The sequence below is a fragment of the Pelophylax lessonae genome (assembly GCF_965119305.1).
Source record: "Pelophylax lessonae genome assembly, chromosome: 2".
NCBI classification, from domain to species: domain Eukaryota; kingdom Metazoa; phylum Chordata; class Amphibia; order Anura; family Ranidae; genus Pelophylax; species Pelophylax lessonae.
The window spans coordinates 163,496,278-163,518,755 of record NC_138769.1 but is presented as its reverse complement, the minus strand read 5'-3'; the positions used below and the strand labels follow the sequence as shown (position 1 = coordinate 163,518,755).

General features: G+C 43.8%; 1 protein-coding gene across 2 annotated transcripts in view; it reads right to left on the bottom strand.

The window, feature by feature from the left end:
* The window catches only part of METTL27 (methyltransferase like 27), a 115,278-nt gene that overhangs the window by 53,018 nt on the left and 39,782 nt on the right, over window positions 1–22,478 (bottom strand). Inside the window, exons 2-3 of one of the 2 annotated variants that reach the window (XM_082245085.1) lie at window positions 22,066–22,240; window positions 8,234–8,362 (exon numbers count right to left, since the gene is read on the bottom strand). In XM_082245085.1, coding sequence (XP_082101211.1) covers window positions 8,234–8,362; window positions 22,066–22,185 — 249 coding nt within the window. In that variant the 5' untranslated portion in view covers window positions 22,186–22,240. The remainder of the gene's footprint in view (window positions 1–8,233; window positions 8,363–22,065; window positions 22,241–22,478) is intronic. The other variant, XM_082245086.1, reaches the window with a different exon arrangement.

Genomic DNA, 22,478 nt, shown 5'->3' with positions numbered 1-22,478 from the left:
ATGCTTGGGTCTGGCCGGTGTATAAACATTATAAAAAACAGAAAAAAGCGCCTAAGTGCAGTATTTTGGGTGTGACTTTGAAGACATTTGTATGGCTTCATACACAGAGGTCTATTCAATCTCTCCAAAGTGAGGGAGATCACCCCCTAAATAGATAATAGCAAAATAAGTGTTCCTAGTAGAAGATTTTCACTCTATTCCTGTTGTGATTATAACTCAACATTTTGGATTTCCCCAATGTAACAAATGTGGGAACAACAACATTTATAATAAAGGTATACTGGACAGGCACTGAAATAACTAGTGAATATTTAAAATGAACAGACACGCCAAGAGCAGTTTTGATAAAAAGCATAAAACAAAACTTTACTGGACATCGAAATACATAAAGCTTCTTACACATAAAAATGACCATAAATATTACACAAAATACCACTACTTAAACATACACTCCCATTACCAATATCCCAAAATCAAATAATACTTAGCTCTGGTAGTTGAATGTCAACAGCTTACACTGGATAGCTGGAGGAACAGGACAATAAGAAATCCTGGCTGCATGCTTGGTCTTTCCACAGCTCCAAAAAACAGAATATTGCTCATGCTATGGACTCTTTTTATAGTCCTGTATACCAGAGACCACCCACAGGATGTAATCATTCCTCTTGACCACTCACAGGGGTTCTAACTAGAGTTTCACCAATAATACCAATACTGGCGAGTACAAATACCAATGTTTTCATTCAGGTACTCAATGATACCGAGTACTGATATCTTTACGTTCGTTTTATTCATTTTGCATGGGCTCAAATTGCACTTCAAAGAATCGCATGTGGTTTAGAAAGAAATGTGGTGCGATTCCTGTCTGAATCACATGTGGTTTCTCGCACCAGTCCAGTGTGAACCCAGGCTGAATTTCCTATGTCAAACCTAGGTTCACACAAGAGTGGTGCTGGGACCGCATTTGATTCGGACAGGAGTCGCACCGTAATCCTGCTCAATTTGCATACGATTCTTTGCAGTGAAATTTAAGCCCATTCATTTTGTATGGGTTCAAGTCGCATTGCAAATGTATCGGTTTCAGGTATCGGGGCATTTGCACGAGTGCAAGTACTCGTGCAAGTACTCAGTATGGGCACTGATACCGGTATCGGTATCAGTATCACTGCAAGCCTAGCTCTAACCCAACCATACTCCAAATAGCTTTAGATACACATTAAAGCGGTTCCAAAGCCTAAACATATTTTACCCTAAAGGGGTTGTAAAGTCAGAAGGTTTTTTTCTATGCATTAGGATAAAAAGCCTTCTGTGTGCAGCAGCCCACCTAATACTTGCCTGAGCCCCCTCTCTATCCAGCGATGTCCACGAGTGTCTCAGCCATTCGGGACTCTCTCTCCTGATTGGCGTCACTGGCTCCTGCTGCTGCCATCTCCCATCTTCATTGTAGGCAGCTGAAGCCCACTACTATCTAGTACCGGGTAAGGCGCTGCTGGTTACCCAGCATGCACCTCCTGATCTCGCGCATGCGCATAAACAAAGCGAGGCGCTCTCATTGTGTTTAGGTTGCCATGGTGGCGGAGACGTATCGACTCCTGGGATTGATGACACTCAAATCCCAGGAGCCAATACGCAACTGGACACGACGTACCTTGCCGTGGCGGGGTACTGCGGAAGTGTGGGATTCTAGAAAAAAAAAACAAAAAGGTGTTTGCAATGCTGGAAAAAAAAAAATACCCACCCATGACCATAAGAGAAGCGATGATGAACCGCAGGGGGGGTGCTATAGACTTGTAAAAAAAGCCCGGAACTCCGCTTCAACTATAGTAAATGGCTTGTGCGCAAAGTTAGCTCCATGCTTTAGAGGAACTAACCTTGTAAAAAAATAAACATGATTACAAAGAAGTGAATCTTGATAAAGTGCTATTTGTGCATGTATGCAAATCAAAAAAAATAGCAAAATTAATAAAAATGATCTCACTGCTGCCACTATAAAAAATGTATAAAATTCCAACTATCCAAGTGCAAATATTCCACTTCAAAGTAGGGCTATGACTTATACAATAGGTGCTATCATGAAAAGGTCACAAGTGACATAAAGTGTCCGTAATAGATAAGTCCACAGAGGCGTAACTAGAACCTTCAGGGCCCCGATGCAAGAAACCATGAAGGGCCCCCCCGGACCCCTGGCCGGGGCCCTTCCCTTCAAGCCCCGGGCTCTTCCCACTGATCCTGGGGCCCTTTACACCGCTTGCGGGGCCCTTTATTGCGGTCCCACAGTGGGTCCCTTTCACAAGTTTTGCAGTGGGCCCCCTTCCTGCCATCTTGGGGCCTCCCCACGGTGGTGGAATGCCAGGGCCCGGTTGCAAGTGTGACCTTTGCGATCCTGAAAGTTCACCCACTGGTGTCAGTAGTTTTTATTTTTTGGTATTTTAATTATATTATTTTTTATCATTTTATTTTATTTTTTTACAATGTCACTGACTATGACTCTGCCCATTTAGAGAAGCAAGGAGCTGGTAAATTACATATTTACCGACCCCTTCCTGGTTCTCTATTGTTGCAAATCCCCTGCAGCAGTCGGCAGGAAAGGGGAGGGATCACAGTGGGGGGGGGGGGGGACCAGGGGCACACACAGGGGCCCAGAGACAGCAGAACACAAGTGAACTGGATAGGAGGAGTGGCGGGGCAGCATACAGAGGATCCAATCTCCTCCATTTTCTTTCTGCAGCTACAGGAGGAAAAAGGAGGACAGTGATTTCTCAACATGCTGCCCCTGACTCCCCTCCTATCCAATTCTGGGCCCCCTGGAGCATTGGGCCCGGTTGCAATCGCAACCCCTGCAACCCCTGTAGTTACGCCCCTGAGTCCACCAATTAATAGTGCTGAAAAAAAACGGTGTTCCAATTTTCCCCCGTTGAAATAAATTGAAAAACACACAGCCTTTGTGCACAAGTGATCCCTCTCCCCAACAGACACGCACTCACCAAATATATATGCCTCCCACTCTAAGGTTGGCAAAATAAGCTTGTGTTAAATATATGAGCATCCCCATGCATTTCCACAGAATTCATGAATGGCCATTAGCAGGTGAAAAAAAAAGAGATAGCCTCCAATAGTACAGTAATCAAAAGGACTAAAATGTATTTAAAAAGTTGAAAGCCACTCACACATTTAAAATCAAATGAGCGCATTACAAGATTGGAAAACTGTTTTTTCTGCACTTTTAATTGTTAGACTTATCTATTACGGAAAATGTATGTCACTTGTGAACTTTTCATGATAACACTTATTGTATAGGTCACAGCGATACTTTGAAGTGGAATATTTGCACTTTGACAGTTGATATAGTAATTGACTTGCTTTGTAATCCTTTGTACTTGATGTAACAAGCCAGAATAATTACCTTGTTTTTATTGTCCCTGGAGAAAAGTTGGGTCCATATTGCCAGGACACTTGCTGCTGGAGATCTAAAAAAAACTATAAAAAGCAAGTCGGGGACTCATTCCGTCAGACTCCACCTTTAAGTGTCATGTCCCTTTTGGAAGGGTTGACTTTTCATTCTGTAAAAAGAGATTTTGTCGAACAAGTAATGAAGCCAGTGAGTTGGCACAGCAGCTGGGCAGCTCACTGTTTGAGCAGGAGGTCCAAAGTGGCAGCTCCCATATTTCTGTGTCCATTTCAAACTACAATTGCTACCATTGCAGCTCAGGTCCTCTTTGTCCATCAGTCCTGACACTGAACTCTCCACACTACAGTTCAATACAGGGTCCATTTTTCTACTGTTTGCCCTGAATTATTTATACATTATTATATATATATATATATATATATATATATATATATATATTATACACACAGTATCTCACAGAAGTGAGTACACCCCTCACATTTTTGTAAATATTTTAATTATATCTTTTCATGCGACAACACTGGAGAAATCACACTTTGCCACAATGTAAAGTAGTGAGTGTACAGCTTGTATAACAGTGTAAATTTTCTGTCCCCTCAAAATAACTCAAAAGTACTTGTACCTAATTAGCCATTTTCCCGCCCCGGTGTCATGTTAGTGTTACAAGGTATGAGGTGTAAATGGGAAGAAGGTGTGTTAAATTTGGTGTTATCGCTCTCACTCTCTCATACTGGTCACTGGAAGTTCAATATGGCACCTCATGACAAAGAACTCTCTGAGGATCTGAAAAAAAAAAGAATTGTTGTTCTACATAAAGATGGCCTAGGCTATAAGAAGATTGGCAAGACCCTGAAACTGCGCTGCAGCACAGTGGCCAGGACCATACAGCGGTTTAACAGGACAGGTTCCACTCAGAACAGGCCTCACCATTGTCGACCAAAGAAGTTGAGTGCACGTGCTCAGCATCATATCCAGAGGTTGTCTTTGGGGAATAGACGTATGAGTGCTGCCAGCATTGCTGCAGAGGTTGAAGGGGTGGGGGGTCAGCCTGTCAGTGATCAGACCATATGCGGCACACTGCATCAAATTGGTCTACATGGCTGTCGTCCCAGAAGGAAGCCTCTTCTAAATGATGCACAAGAAAACCTGCAAACAGTTTGCTGAAGACAAGCAGACTAAGGACATGGATTACTGGAATCATGCCCTGTGGTCTGATGAGACCAAGATAAACTTATTTGGTTTAGATGGTGTCAAGTACGTGTGGCAGCAACCAGGTGAGGAGTACAAAGACAAGCGTGTCTTGCCTACAGTCAAGCATTGTGGAGGGAGTGTCGTGGTCTGGGGCTGCATGAGTGCTACTGGCATTGGGGAGCTACAGTTCATCGAGGGAACTGTGAATGCCAACATGTACTGTGACATATTGAAGCAGAGCATCAGAGATGTATAGTAACTAAGTAGAACTACTTCACTACCGTACTTAAGTACCGAAAGGCGGTATCTGTACTTTCCTAGAGTAGATTTTTTTTCTCCTACTTCCACTTTTACTTCACTACATTTTTTCCATGATTTAAATACTTCTACTCCAATACTTTTTTTGTTGTGCTGCATAGTTACTCGTTACTATTATAAAAATTACCACTGCCAGAACAGTAGATGGCAGGTTTCATGAAGCTCAAAACATGTTTATTATCAGCACATACGGAAATAAATGCTACTGTATGCATAAATAAAAGCTGCATTTGAAATAATATAAAAAAACAATATGATGTTCAAACTTTTGACTTCTTTCTTTAATAACTACATAACACAGTACTTGTACTTTTACTTTCAGTACTTGAGTAGCAAAATTAAAAAAAAAACTGCTTGCGATACTTAAGTACAAAAAATGTTGAATACTTTAGTACTTCTACTTAAGTCACTTTTTGATCGAGCACTTCCACTTCTACTCAAGTCACTTTTTGATCGAGCACTTGTACTTTTACTCAAGTATGGGTTTCGAGTACTTTATACAACTCTGCAGAGCCTGAACCCCTCCCTTTGGAGACTGAGCCGCAGGGCAGTATTTTTTATAACCACTGCCTTGCTAAAGAAGCTGAGGGTAAAGGTGATGGACTGGCCAAGCATGTCTCCAACCCTAAACCATATTGAGAATCTGTGGGACATCCTCAAACAGATGGTGGAGGAACGCAAGGTCTCCAACATCCACCATGTCCGTAATGTTGTCATGGAGGAGTGGAAGAGGACTCCAGTGGCATCCTGTGAAGCTCTGGTGGACTCCATACCCAAGAGCGTTAAGGCAGTGCTGGAAAATAATGGTGGCCACAAAAAATATTGACACTTTGGGCTCGATTTGGACATTTTCACTTAGGGGTGTAGACATTAATAGCTGTGTGTTGAATTATTTTGAGGGGACTGCAAATTTACGCTGTTATACAAGCTGTACACTCACTACGTTACATTGTAGCAAAGAGTAATTTCTTCAGTGTTGTCATATGAAAAGATATAATAAAATATTTACAAAAATGTAAGGGGTGTACTCACTATTTTTTATATATATGTAGCACTGTCCCCGTAGGGCCTCTTGGGCCTCCTCTGATTACCTGCAGACAGTCACTTAGGACAGTTCATACATCCATACTTACTCTCAGTTGCTCGTTACTCAACAAACAGTCCAGGGGTTTTGGTTTTTGGTATTTATTGTGGAACTTGAATGGGATAAGGGTATAGTGGGATACTCCCACTTGAACAATTAACAGTTGATAAGGACAACACTCACTTGGCCTCACCAGGTTACTTGTGGAAGCAGTCACAATGCTTTAACCATACTGCCACTTGTATGGAAGGGGTTGTCTTCTTGCTCTCTCCAGCAGCAGACTTGATGCAACTACATTTTCTTCAAGACACTCTCTAGCATCCCCTTGACTGCCACCTGTCCACTGACTCTTTTAGCTGAAGCGATGGCGCTCTCAGGACAGGCCCCATGACACAGATCTGTACTCACTGTATGCAGAATCAGATCCTTTCCAGTGTCTCCCTTCCAGTCAGCTCTGCAGGACCTCTGGGGCCAGTTACTAACTCTCAGGCCCTCAGGTCGACCACCTAAGGCCGCATGGCAACTTCTACAGAAGAGGGGCAGCCGCCACCTCCCTCCGTGACTCCGCTCTACAGCTGAAAAACCTTGAGCACATGTGCCCTTGGCATTTATACAGTATCCTATCAGGCACTGAGGCACATTCCTCTCCCAATCACCAGGGCTGTACTAAATGCCTGTGCACTCATTTGTCAGGTTTCCTCCCACTGTCCAATATGCCTCCCTTTTGGACCAGTGTGAAACACTTCAGACAAACAGAGTTGCACCTGAGCACCATGAACAGGCCTCACTAGAAGATCCTGCTTTCTGGTAGGCAGAGAACAATATAGATTTACCTGGCAATCTTTCTGGTAAGCAAAATAGATCCTAATCTATACTCTCTCTCTCTAGCACCTACCTAACCTACCTAGGAGGGTGCTACATTTGTGTGTATATATATATATATATATATATATATATATATACACACATACACACACACACACACACACACACACACTATATTCTCAAAAGTATTGGCACCTGCCTTTACATGCACATGAGGTTTAATGGCAACCCAGTCTTAGTTCGTAGGATTCAATATTGAATTGGCCCACCCTTTGCAGCTATAACAGCTTCAGCTCTTCCCGGAAGGCTGTCCACAAGGTTTAGGAGTGTGTCTATGGGAATGTTTGACTATTCTTACAGAAGCGCATTTGTGATGTTAGGCACTGATGTTGGACGAGAAGGCCTGGCTCGCAGTCTCTGCTCTAATTCATCCCAGAGGTGTTCTATCGGGTTGAGGTCAGGCCAATCAAGTTCCTCCACCCCATATTCGCTCATTCTTGTCTTTATGGACCTTTCTTTGTGCACTGGTCCAAACCATTTGGTGGTGGGGGGGGGGGGTTATGGTATGGGGTTATTTTGCGCGGTTGGGCTTGGCCCCTTAGTTCCAGTGAAGGGAACTCTTAAGGCGTCAGCATACCAAGACATTTTGAACAATTTCATGCTCCCAACCTTGTGGGAACAGTTTGGGGTTGGCCCCTTCCTGTTCCAACATGACTGCTCACCAGTGAACAAACAAGGTCCATGAAGACATGGATGAGCAAGTATGGGGTGGAGGAACTTGATTGGCCTGCCTGACCCCAACCTGATAGAACATATTTAGGATGAATTAGAGGTGAGACTGTGAGCCAGGCCTTCTCTACAACATTGGTGCCTGACCTCCCAAATGCTCTTCTGGAAGAATGGTCTAAAATTCCCATAGACACACTCCTAAACCCTGTGGACAGCCTTCCCAGAAGAGTTAAAGCTGTTATAGCTGCAAAGGGTGGGCCAACTTAATATTGAACCCTACGGACTAAGACTGGAATGCCATTAAAGTTCATGTGTATGCAAATGCAGGTGTCACACATATATACATACATTTCTATTATTATACATTTAAATTTCCTACTGTTTATATATACAGTATGTAAATCAGGAGAAAGTAGAAAATTGAACCCTGTATTGAACTGTTAACTGATGAAGAAAGAGGACCTGCGCTGAAATTGTAACAATTGGAGTTTGGAAAGGACACAGAAGACATATCACTTTTATTTCAACATAGAGAAGCTTATATATTCATATTGTCACCTCTACAGCACAAACCACATTTACAGCTGTAGTTATGGAAATGAAGTTTAGCAGTGGTAGAAAAAAAGGTTGTTACTGCCCCTTGGTGGTTGAAAAGTGTATTGCATGCAGTTCATTACCTCTTCAGCTACAAGTCCAGTTCCACATGCCACATCCAGTACCAGCTTTGAATCACAGTTTACAGTACACACAGAGGCTAAGGCAGCTGCAGCCAAATGGGGGGCTTTGTAATCCAACACAAAGACGTCCTTTAAAAAACACATATACAAACAGGTTAAACAACATTATAAAACGAACCTCTGAAAATTACAACAAAGACAGATAAATTACAGTCATGCTATATCTGAAGACCTAAATATTGTATATCAGTGTACTTATATTTTCTACCACCTAAGTGCTTGAACATGAGGCTGTTCACTATTAGATATCATGCACATGACACAAAAAAATGTTGCTTTCAGATTTGTACAGTGCTTTTTTTTTTGGAACTGAATGCAGCTCTATCATAGCCAGTGTATTCATGCACATAATGGGCTATCACTTTGTAATAGAGAGCAGCATACAGCGTCATAAAAAATTAGACAAAGTCGACATTTGAGATGAGCATTTATGAATAATTTGCTCATATACACAGATAAAAGCACATAAACATGTATACATCTATTCTAGGATTATTATACTTCTAAACGCTGTACACACATTCATAAAAACACATACTTTACAAGCCATTGAATGCATTTTTAAGCTGAATTTTTTTTTTTTTTTTTACCACCCTAAATATAAATATCTTCAATGCATGTGCATGAGCCCTTAGAGTAAAACATATGAACTCAATCTTGCAACGACTATGGTAATTTACAATGTCAGATTATGTTCATTCTGGGTATAGACATTTTATATAATGATCTGCAGTGTCCAGGCAAACAGCTGAGTAAGGCTACACTCACATGGGTGCAGAAGTGGAGGATGTATTCACAAGTAAACACTTGGATGAGTGATTACATGCCAACAGCAGCGGGTTCCAGCCATTGATTTGGACAGTGTGTAGCTCCACTGGCAAGAACCTACTGATGCTCAGGTGGGCACCCACGGCTGCTTGTGTGAATGTAGCTTTATTAGCTAGCAGCACTCTGCAGATTTGAAGCCGATTAGACACCAGCTTTAAAAGACTACAAACCCAAAACTGAGGGAAAGGCTGCTATGGAGCTAGATAACTTTACTTTGCAAAGACTTGTGGATTTGTCGTGCCACATGGAAATCGCTGTGCAGGAAGCCAGTAATATGGAATTAGGAAGGGTATAAGGCACATTTCTCATCTCTAGTGTTGAGCGAACACGGACTGTATTATTCGTGTTCGTACCGAATAATTGGATTTTTTGTACCCGAACACGGACACGGACACTTTACTGTATGTTCGGGTAAAAATCCGTGTTCGGTCGTTTTATTTCCGGGTTTTGCATGCTTTGGCGCTCTTTTCATGGCGGGCTTTCAACAGCCAATCAACAATCGTTTAACTGGTGTGCCTTAAGCCATCCCAGCCATGCCTGCAAATGTCTCAGTAGCTGTGATTGGCCGTCTGAAGCATGTGACCAAGTCTTTATAAGTTCGAGGCAGCCGCAGCGGCGTCATTATGCTGCTTAGATTCAGGGACAGAGCACACATCAATGTGCTGGCTGCTGATTAGGGAAAGATAGGCAGGAAAAAACCATTTGTGTCCGGATAGAATTGAGGGACAGGTCGGAGTGTTTAGGCAGGGCGAGTTGTAGGCATTTTAGGGATAGAGTCTGCTGAATTATAGGGTCAGTGTCTTCTACAAACTACAATCGATATTGCTGTGTGGGGGGTGGGGTCTGCACTCAATCCTGATCTACGATCTCTTCTCAATCCTGTTAGGGACAGAGTCTGCTGAATTTTAGGGAAACTGTGTTCTACAAACTACAATCGATATTGCTGTGTGGTGTGGGATTGGAGATAGGCAGGTGTCAGTGATCCACATCCATTTTTCTGTGTGTGAGCTGCAGTGAACACAATCTTTTTGGGCTGCAGTGAACACAATCTTTTTGGGCTGCAGTGAACACAATCTTTTTGGGCTGCAGTGAACACAATCTTTTTGGGGTGCAGTGAACAAAATCTTTTTGGGGTGCAGTGAACACAATCCTTTTTGGTGTGCAGTGAACACAATCTTTGTGGGGTGCAGTGAACAAAATCCTTTGTGGGGTGCAGTGAACACAATCTTTTTGGGGTGCAGTGAACAAAATCCTTTTTGGGGTGCAGTGAACAACATCCTTTTTGGGGTGCAGTGAACACAATCTTTTTGGGGTGCAGTGAACAAAATCCTTTGTGGGGTGCAGTGAACACAATCTTTTTGGGGTGCAGTGAACACAATCTTTTTGGGGTGGAGTGAACAACATCCTTTTTGGGGTGCAGTGAACAAAATCCTTTTTGGGGTGCAGTGAACAAAATCATTTTTGGGGTGCAGTGAACACAATCTTTTTGGGGTGCAGTGAACACAATCTTTGTGGGGTGCAGTGAACACAATCTTTTTGGGGTGGAGTGAACAACATCCTTTTTGGGGTGCAGTGAACAACATCCTTTTTGGGGTGCAGTGAACACAATCTTTTTGGGGTGCAGTGAACACAATCTTTGTGGGGTACAGTGAACAGAATCTTTGTGGGGTGCAGTGAACACAATCTTTGGGGGGTACAGTGAACACAATCTTTGTGAGGTGCAGTGAACACAATCTTTGTGGGGTGCAGTGAACACAATCATTGTGGGGTGCAGTGAACTCAATCTTTGTGGGGTACAGTGAACACAATCTCATACTTCTGAAGGTTTGAGGGTGCTGCCTGTTCCATACTCCCCCTACTCCTCATCTAGCCTTTTAGGGGTACAAACAATAGTAATTGGGGCCTAGTGTGGTTGTGTACGTGTGATATACATACACTTTTTTGGGATCATATTTTCTATTCCGCTATTTAATCAAAAACCTTTGGGGATCAGTTAAATTGGGGGATAGTCTGTGTTGGTACGTGTGAGAGAGATCCACCTTTCCAAGTTGTTGGGGTTCATCTCATACTTCTGAAGGTTTGAGGGTGCTGCCTGTTCCATACTCCCCCTACTCCTAGCCTTTTAGGGGTACAAACAATAGTAATTGGGGCCTAGTGTGGTTGTGTACGTGTGATATACATACACTTTTTTGGGATCATATTTTCTATTCCGCTATTTAATCAAAAACCTTTGGGGATCAGTTAAATTGGGGGATAGTCTGTGTTGGTACGTGTGAGAGAGATCCACCTTTCCAAGTTGTTGGGGTTCATCTCATACTTCTGAAGGTTTGAGGGTGCTGCCTGTTCCATACTCCCCCTACTCCTAGCCTTTTAGGGGTACAAACAATAGTAATTGGGGCCTAGTGTGGTTGTGTACGTGTGATATACATACACTTTTTTGGGATCATATTTTCTATTCCGCTATTTAATCAAAAACCTTTGGGGATCAGTTAAATTGGGGGATAGTCTGTGTTGGTACGTGTGAGAGAGATCCACCTTTCCAAGTTGTTGGGGTTCATCTCATACTTCTGAAGGTTTGAGGGTGCTGCCTGTTCCATACTCCCCCTACTCCTAGCCTTTTAGGGGTACAAACAATAGTAATTGGGGCCTAGTGTGGTTGTGTACGTGTGATATACATACACTTTTTTGGGATCATATTTTCTATTCCGCTATTTAATCAAAAACCTTTGGGGATCAGTTAAATTGGGGGATAGTCTGTGTTGGTACGTGTGAGAGAGATCCACCTTTCCAAGTTGTTGGGGTTCATCTCATACTTCTGAAGGTTTGAGGGTGCTGCCTGTTCCATACTCCCCCTACTCCTAGCCTTTTAGGGGTACAAACAATAGTAATTGGGGCCTAGTGTGGTTGTGTACGTGTGATATACATACACTTTTTTGGGATCATATTTTCTATTCCGCTATTTAATCAAAAACCTTTGGGGATCAGTTAAATTGGGGGATAGTCTGTGTTGGTACGTGTGAGAGAGATCCACCTTTCCAAGTTGTTGGGGTTCATCTCATACTTCTGAAGGTTTGAGGGTGCTGCCTGTTCCATACTCCCCCTACTCCTAGCCTTTTAGGGGTACAAACAATAGTAATTGGGGCCTAGTGTGGTTGTGTACGTGTGATATACATACACTTTTTTTGGATCATATTTTCTATTCCGCTATTTAATCAAAAACCTTTGGGGATCAGTTAAATTGGGGGATAGTCTGTGTTGGTACGTGTGAGAGAGATCCACCTTTCCAAGTTGTTGGGGTTCATCTCATACTTCTGAAGGTTTGAGGGTGCTGCCTGTTCCATACTCCCCCTACTCCTAGCCTTTTAGGGGTACAAACAATAGTAATTGGGGCCTAGTGTGGTTGTGTACGTGTGATATACATACACTTTTTTGGGATCATATTTTCTATTCCGCTATTTAATCAAAAACCTTTGGGGATCAGTTAAATTGGGGGATAGTCTGTGTTGGTACGTGTGAGAGAGATCCACCTTTCCAAGTTGTTGGGGTTCATCTCATACTTCTGAAGGTTTGAGGGTGCTGCCTGTTCCATACCCCCCCTACTCCTCATCTAGCCTTTTAGGGGTACAAACAATAGTAATTGGGGCCTAGTGTGGTTGTGTACGTGTGATATACATACACTTTTTTTGGATCATATTTTCTATTCCGCTATTTAATCAAAAACCTTTGGGGATCAGTTAAATTGGGGGATAGTCTGTGTCGGTACGTGTGAGAGAGATCCACCTTTCCAAGTTGTTGGGGTTCATCTCATACTTCTGAAGGTTTGAGGGTGCTGCCTGTTCCATACCCCCCCTACTCCTCATCTAGCCTTTTAGGGGTACAAACAATAGTAATTGGGGCCCAGTGTGGTTGTGTACGTGTGATATACATACACTTTTTTTGGATCATATTTTCTATTCCGCTATTTAATTTAACTGGGCCTCCATGCGAGACCTGTGTGCCTTGTTGCGCTGTTTTGAGTACTCCACCAACATGGCCAGTGGCAATGACGCCGTTCTCAGCTTAACTATCCCACTTCTATGCCTCCTTGAAAAAACAATTCGGGCGATGATGGAAGAGGATGTGGCACAGGATGAGGAGGAGGAGGAGGATGAAGAGGTAACATTTCCAAGGCTTTCAGGGCAGTCATTCGCAAGGGGCTCCGAGGGTGGGTTCCTGCACACGCAAACGCCAGGGACGCAATTGTCCAGCAGGGGCACAGTTCTGGAGGATGAGGAGGATGAGGAGGAGGAGGAGCTGGAGGAGGAGATGGAACCATGTTCACAGCAGGGTGGCACCCAGGCCAGCTCATGGCCATCACTGGTGCGTGGCTGGGGGGATACAGAGGACACGGACGATACACCTCCCACAGAGGACAGCCTTTCGTTGCCTCTGGGCAGCCTGGCACACATGAGCGATTACATGCTGCAGTGTCTCCACAACGACCGCCGAGTTGCCCACATTCTAACTTGTGCTGATTACTGGGTGGCCACGCTGCTGGATCCCCGTTACAAGGACAACGTACCGTCCTTAATTCACTCACTGGAGCGCGATCGCAAGATGCGCGAGTACAAGCGCACGCTGGTAGACGCCATGCTGCTGGCATTCCCATCTGACAGCGGGGCCACAGTGGAAGCACAAGGCAGAGGAGGAGGAGGAGGAGGTCGCCAACGCAACCAGGGCACCGCCAGCACCTCAGAAGGCAGGGTTAGCATGGCCGAAATGTGGAAAAGCTTTGTCAGCACGCCACAACAAACAGCAGCACCAGCAGCTCAGATGGAACGTCTTAGCAGGAGGCAGCATTTTACCAACATGGTGGAGCAGTATGTGTGCACACGCCTACATGTAGTGAATGACGGGTCTGCCCCCTTCAACTTCTGGGTCTCCAAATTGGGCACATGGCTTGAGCTTGCCCTTTACGCCTTGGAGGTGCTGGCGTGCCCTGCAGCCAGTGTATTATCTGAACGGGTATTTAGCACGGCTGGGGGCGTTATAACAGACAAGCGCAGCCGCCTGTCCAGAGACAATGTGGACAAGCTCACGTTCATTAAAATGAACCAGGCATGGATCCCACGGGACTTTTCCGTACCTTATGCAGAATAGCAATGGATACCGACCTTACCCACCCATTGTTCCATTTTTGCTCTTTCTCACTCTTTTGGGGTGTACCCTCATTTAAAATTTTTGAAAAGAAGCAGTGTTGGCTACCTCGTCCTCCTCCTCAGGGCCAGATTAATGTAGGGGCTATTGGAGCTGCAGCTCCAGGCCCCTACCTTTTATATAGGCCCCGGGTTGGCCATATTCACTGTTACCGCTCTTCTGTCACTTGTAAACACAGAAGTCTGGCTTCTATGCTCGCTTCCCCAGGCAGCACCCTCAGAACCTCCCCACACAGCGTGAAGGCCGGACAAGGAGGGACAGTTGGCGATGCATGGATGTGTTTATGGGCTTCAGAGACAGCATCCCATGTTGAATTAGGCATGCATGGCTGCACCCTTCCTCCTCTGGGTGCATGGCAAGGCACGGCCCTTAAGGCCCTTCAAAATCCTCAGCACCAAGCCCATGATGCTGTTAATCCGGCCCTGGTCCTCCTCCACCGCCGCTTCCACCTACACCGCCCATAGGTGTGCGCAGCCTATTGCATTAAGGTGTGCACCCCAAAGTTGAAATACACATGCATGTGTTTGCCAGCAGGGAGAGTAATGTATCGGGGCCATGTACCTGTAGGCAAGGAGAAATAGAGCAGAGCAGGTCCCAGGGAGATCTTTCCCATCTCCTCACTGGCAATGCTATGTGCCCTAGGTGATTAGGGTGTGCCCAGGCACACCCAGCACACCCTGTGCGCACGCCTATGTCACCGCCACATCCACCACCACCTCAACCTCCCTCCTACTCCATATGGGCCTCGTCCTTCAGAGATGAAGAAGAACATTGTTTTATTTTTCTGTTTTTTTTTTGTTGTTTTAAGTTATTTCCCTATCCACATTTGTTTGCAGAGCACTTGCCATGCTCTTAATTACGTTTTGCTGCCATTTGCAGCACTCTAGCCCTTTCCTTTGGTGTTTTAGAGCCATTTTAGTGCCTTAAAGTTCGGGTCCCCATTGACTTCAATGGGGTTCGGTGTCCGGGAAAAGTTCGGTAAAAGTCCGGGACACGGACCCGGACTTTTTTTTAAAGTTCGGCCGAACCCGTCGAACACGGACATCTAGGTGTTCGCTCAACCCTACTCATCTCTAATCATGTGCAATAACAACAGCTTTCTTTAGGTATCTGGGACTGTTTTCAAAGCATGCCTTTTACACTATGCAGATGGCTCTGAGATGTTTCCAAAAAAAATAATGGTCACTGTTTTTGCAGGAATACCAGGTGTAACAATTTACTTGTGTAACAATATTTCCAGGCCTTGAGCCTGATGTGGGTCTGCCATTGTTACCGGAGACACTTCCAACACATTTAAGTTGTGAACCCAAGTGTGAGAGTTGAGAAAATGACCACTCCGGCATGTTTGGTTGGTTTTGTTTATTGTATTTTGGGGACGGAAGAAGGGAACAAGTGGGATACTCCTCTGGCTCAACTAGGTTAACTGGGACTTTATACAAAAATGCCCGTTGGCGCTGTCTTGACGCCAGCTGAATGCCGACCAGCGCTTCCTGACGTTTGGAGCCTTGACTTTAACTTATTTTTTTAACTCAGAAGATCCTGGACTGTTGAACACTTGACTCCTGACACTCAATTTAGCTCAAAAGTCACTGAACAGTAGAGATGTATAGAACTGTTCGCCGGCGAACAGTTCCCGGCGAACTTAGCATGTTCGCGTTCGCCACTGCCGGCGAACATATGCGATGTTCGGTCCGCCCCCCATAAGACATCATTGAGGCAAACTTTGACCCTGAACTTTACAGTCAGCAGACACATTTCCAGCCAATCAGCATACCTCCCTCCCACACCCTCCCACCTCCTATAAATAAGCAAGGGCAGCATCCATCTTAGATCATTCTGAAGCAGTGTGTGTAGTGAGAGTAGGGAGAGCTGCTGCTGCTGCTGCTGCTGCTGCTGCTGCTGTTAAGCTAGGGACAGTTAGTCAGTGTTCCTGGTCTTGCAGTGTTCTTGGTCCACTACTGCTGTAATATCAGCACCCCAAAAAGCCCTTCTAAGGGCTGGTATTTGTGTTTTTTTTTTTTTATATATATATATATATATATATATATATATATATATATATATACCTAGCGTCCCCAAAAGCCCTTTTAAGGGCTGGTAATTGAGTTGTTTCTTCTTATATATATATATATATATATATATCTATATCTATCTAGTGTCCCCAAAAGCCCTTTTAAGGGCTGGTAATTGAGGATTTTTTTTATTTATATATATACATATATATATATATATATATATATATATATATATATATAGTGTCCCCAAAAGCCCTTTTAACCACTTGCCGACCGCCGCACGACTATCTACGTGGGCGGTCAGCCCCTCACAGGCAAAGTGACGTAGGTCTACGTCGCTCGCCTGTGAGGGTTTAGGGAGCGAGCGCGCGCCGCCGGAGGCGCGCTCCCGCTCCCGCGTGGTCACGGACCCCCCCGCGCGCGTGACCGGCGGACCCGATCGCCGCCGGCCACTCTGCGATCGGCGGGGGAGAGGGAGATAGTCAGGCAGCTTGTGTAAACAAGCTGCCTGTCATTCTCCTCTCTGTATGAGAGCTGATCACATGGATCTACTATGTAGATCCATTGATCACTCCTCATACAGTTGAAGCCACAGCCAATCACAGTTAGAATCACGCCCCTAGGGACACACACAGCCCCTCCCTCTCAAATAAAGTTAACCCCTTCACTACCAGTGCATTTTTACAGTAACAGTGCATATGTATAGCACTGATTACTGTAGAAATGTCACTGGTAACCCCAAAAGTGTCAAAAATGTCAGTCAAGGGTCCGATCTGTCCGCCGCAATGTCGCAGTACCGCAAAAAAAATCGCAGATCGCCGCCATTACGCGTTAAAAAAAAAAACAACAAAAATGACAAAAATCTTTCCCTTTGTTAGTAAACGCAATAACTTTTGCGCAAACCAATCAAAATACGCTTTTTGCGATTTTTTTTACCAAACATAGGTAGCATAAAACAAATTGGCCGAAAATATTAAAAAATTTTGATTTTTACATTTTTTTTTGGGGGAATTTCATATAAAAAAAAGGGAAAAATATTGCTATTTTTGCAAAATTTACGCTCTTTTTTTGTTTATAGCGCGTGATCAAAAAATCGCACAGGTGATCAAATACCACCAAAAGAAAGCTCTGTTTGTGGGAAAAAAAGGACGCCAAATTCGTTTCGGTACAGCGTCGCACGACCGCGCAATTGTCCGTTAAAGTCACGCAGTGCCGAATCGCAAAATGCCCTCTGGTCGTTTAGCAGCCAAATCCTCCGGGGCTTAAGTGGTTAAGGGCTGGTAAGGTAATAGAGTTTTTTCCTTATATATATATCTATATATATCTATTGTACACTGCAGTTGCCTGCCCGCTGTGTGTGAGAGGCCACAGACCCACCACAGACTGTACTGTGTGCACACCACACTCATTTCGGGTGGCACAGGCACAGTACCTTGCATTTTAAAAAATATTTTTTTTTCCCTCTGTCATAATTGCAGTGAGTGCTGTGTCAGGTCCACAGAGTGCACTGTACCCACTGCAGTGCACTGCCCACCACTGATATATATACGGTGGCACAGCATCTTGTTGCAATAAATTGAAAAAAAAAAATATTTTTTATTATTGCAGTTGCCTGGGCTGCCAGTTACTGTCAGGTCCACAGAGTGTACTGTGCCCACTGCAGTGCCACTGTGTGCCCACCCACCACTGATATATAAGGTGGCACAGCAGCTTGCAAAGTAAAAAAATATATATATATTTTTTAAATTGCAGTTGCCTGGGTGCCAGTGACTGCTGTCAGGTCCACAGAGAGTGTACTGTGCCACTGCCCACCCACCACTGATATATAAAGTGGCACAGCAGCTTGCAAAGTAAAAAAATATATATATATTTTTTAAATTGCAGTTGCCTGGGTGCCAGCGACTGCTGTCAGGTCCACAGAGAGTGTACTGTGCCACTGCCCACCCACCACTGATATATATGCCTGCAAGAGAAAAAGCCAGCCGCAGAGAAGCCGTATTCCTGAAAATATAAGAAAAATGCTGTTTTTTAGGGGTTCTGGACATGCTACAGAGCTGAAACTTGACAGGTACACTTTTTAGACCCCCCAGACACTAAATACAAAAAATTACATGCCTGCCTAAAAAAATGCCCGCTAAATGCCTGCAAGAGAAAAAGCCAGCCGCAGAGAAGCCATATTCCTGAAAATATAAGAAAAATGCTGTTTTTTAGGGGTTCTGGACATGCTACAGAGCTGAAACTTGACAGGTACACTTTTTAGACCCCCCAGACACTAAATACAAAAAATTACATGCCTGCCTAAAAAAATGCCCGCTAAATGCCTGCAAGAGAAAAAGCCAGCCGCAGAGAAGCCATATTCCTGAAAATATAAGAAAAATGCTGTTTTTTAGGGGTTCTGGACATGCTACAGAGCTGAAACTTGACAGGTACACTTTTTAGACCCCCCAGACACTAAATACAAAAAATGACATGCCTGCCTAAAAAAATGCCCGATAAATGCCTGCAAGAGAAAAAGCCAGCCGCAGAGAAGCCATATTCCTGAAAATATAAGACAAATGCTGTTTTTTTAGGGGTTCTGGACATGCTACAGAGCTGAAACTTCACAGGTACACTTTTTAGACCCCCCAGACACTAAATACAAAAAATGACATGCCTGCCTAAAAAAATGCCCGCTAAATGCCTGCAAGAGAAAAAGCCAGCCGCAGAGAACCCGTATTCCTGAAAATATAAGAAAAATGCTGTTTTTTAGGGGTTCTGGACATGCTACAGAGCTGAAACTTGACAGGTACACTTTTTAGACCCCCCAGACACTAAATACAAAAAATGACATGCCTGCCTAAAAAAATGCCCGATAAATGCCTGCAAGAGAAAAAGCCAGCCGCAGAGAAGCCGTATTACTGAAAATATAATAAAAATGCTGTTTTTTAGGGGTTCTGGACATGCTACAGAGCTGAAACTTGACAGGTACACTTTTTAGACCCCCCAGACACTAAATACAAAAAATGACATGCCTGCCTAAAAAAATGCCCGATAAATGCCTGCAAGAGAAAAAGCCAGCCGCAGAGAAGCCATATTCCTGAAAATATAAGACAAATGCTGTTTTTTAGGGGTTCTGGACATGCTACAGAGCTGAAACTTCACAGGTACACTTTTTAGACCCCCCAGATGCTAAATCCAAAGAAATTTTTTATTTTTATTTTTTTTTAATTTTTCCAATAATTGGCTCTCTATCAAAAAATTATAATTTTTAAGAACTTTTTTTTGCGTGATCCCTCTCCGGCATGCCACAGTCCAGGTGTTAGTCCCCTTGAAACAACTTTTCCATCACTATTGTGGCCAGAAAGAGTCCCTGTGTGTTTTAAAATTCGCCTGCCTATTGAAGTCTATGGCGGTTCGCCCGGTTCGCCGGTTCGCGAACATTTGCCGATGTTCGCGTTCGCCGTTCGCGAACGGCGAATTTTAGGTTCGCGACATCACTACTGAACAGCCCCCGTCAGCCCTTCACTGACTGAGGTAGCTCCTTGTCACTGCTTGTGCCGCTGCAACTCTTAACACTGTACACTACACACTGTACACATTAGCTCTTCAGGGCCCAACCGCTGGCGCTCCCTTTAGACTTCAGGTTCCTCTGACTAGGTACCCCCTCTAACACTTCAGTGTCCTCTGACTAGGCACCCCCTTTACAGTTAGCTGACTCCTGGATCCCTGGAACCTTCTCTGGAGTGGTCCCCTCTACTCTTGGCAGACACCTAAGGGCAGTTCACAGTACTCACAACCTTGGCAGGCTTTCCTGGAACTGAACCCCTCTTCCTCCACTGGTCCTCGGCACACTGGATCCCCTCTGCAGCTCAACTCAGCATTCTCTGGATTCCCAGGCAGCCACCCGAGACACCCGATCCTTCTGACAGGAGGAGAGACAGCCGTACTCTCCCTCCTGGGACTCTGCTTCCCGCCAAAGACCTTGTGTCATGCGTTCCCCTCAAACATATACCCACTTTCAGAATCCTCTGCGGCAGAATCTGCCTTCTGGGGTAGATACAGGCCTGAATGTGTCTCTGATTTGATTTCCTCCACTGCCCAATAAGAATCCTCTCATGGAGCCAGTAGGGAGACTCCCCTTTCAGCAGACACACCTGGGAGACATGACAGCCCAGCTGAAATTATGGCCCTGCTGTTAGGCAGCCAAGGCCCACTATACTTTTACCTAGCACCTACCCTGTAGGGTGCTACACTTGGGTGATATACTTATCCATGCACTCTCTCTGGAGGAATATAATTTGATCCTTACTTAAGTTTTTTTCACAGTCTGATGGAATACAACCTTACCCTAAACAAACCCTAAACAAATAAAAAGTGTTTTTGTGCCAATGAGGTTGACTTTGTAGGTCACAGACTCTCATCACTGGGTAAAAACGATTATTAAAAACTATTATCTAAGGGTTGTAGCTACCTATGCTGAAATCAGAACACCTTTGCATGCTGTACTCAAAAAGAATACAGAATGGCAGAGGAAATAAGCCTGCTCCAAGGCTGTATGTGCCTTTAAACACTGTATAGCACCTGCACCAACACTTGCCCATTTTTCACCAAATGCACCATTTGTTTCCTGTAATACCTCTACTATTGCTTTAGGTGAATTTTTATCAAACATTCATAAGGAGGAGGAGGAACATACTGTTTTTGCTTCTTGAACTTATTTCTTAGCTAAGAAAGAAATATTCTATAGAACGATAGGCATTGGCCTGTCTATGGGAATGTGAACAGTGGCATCACTTTCTCTATGGAAAAAAGTTTACCTTGAGAACTGATCACCAAACTACAACTTGCTTGCTATCATCATCAAGGTCTGGCCACCATTCTTTTTGCATACATAGATGGTCAGACAGGTTGTTTAAGTACAACTTTTACATTCGCTAAAGGCCATGAAAGTTAGATCAAGTAGCAGATTATTTGTCCTGTGTTGTCCTCAATCCAGAAGAGACACAGGAAGAAAATGAAGAATAGCAACCACTTGAGATATCCAGTTTATCATTCTTCATGTTTACACTACAGAACCTGCTAACCGCATCTCAAAATGATTCTGTTCAAGAAATACTGACCTGCTTACACGGTGGGTGGCCATCTGTCTTACCAGGCCATCTTCATCGATACTACCAAGTAATAGCCGAGTTGTCACCTTGGAAAGGTGTTTGCCTTATAAGAGGATACAGAGCAGAAATTCTAGCTGCACTAAGATAATAAGTTCTAAAGAAGCAACACTGCAGCTGAAAGGAGAATTTAAATTAAGATACATAATAACACCCATTTAAACTTCCCTTGTGTCACTAAAAAGTATTGTAGATTTAGAGCCATGGACATCCTCGGGGTAAATAGGACAACTGAAAGCGTATCTGCCATAAAATATACTTTTTCAAGCATGCTACGTAACGTGTCACTGTATTAATTACAGGTATTTAATATATTTTAAAGACTGTACTATAAATGTACAATGCAAATTTCATCTAGTATTTTCTGGGGAAGGGCACCACAATCTTCATTCAGGCATCATCCAGGTTTAGCATCTATATCCTAGATTAAGATGCTGGTCTGAAGGTGACACAATCACGTAGATCCCAATGCCTTGAGTTGGGAGACCACAATATAAGATACAGTCAGCCACACAGGTATCTGGTTTAGTAAAGATGTGGTGGTGGTATAAATGGTATTGAGGGTATAAATGATTGCAGTTCTTACCTCTTCATACTGGGTGGCCCAATGGTTGTAGAACTGCAGCTTTTCAGCTGGGGAACAATCCTTGTGTGCTGAGGCAACCTTTTCCCTCACTTGTTGCAGGCTCTTACTTTTTGATTCCATGTTATAAGTCAGGGTTATACAAACATGGGTATGGCTTGCATGTCAATTTTTCCGCCTAAAGTTAAAAAAAAGGGAAATGTGACACATACATAAATTTTGTTAAAGTACCTAAATTATATATTTTTTCTCATTAATATTAGGTATCTTCACATAACTAGTAAATCCATCAGGTTAAGGAATTCCTTGCTTGACTGGAGAGAAGAATAGAAACATTGAGAGAAGGAATGTGCTTGTTTAAGACCAAAATAATGTTGTGATGAAAAGGCCTTTAGTGGAAAAATAATGAAAGGAAC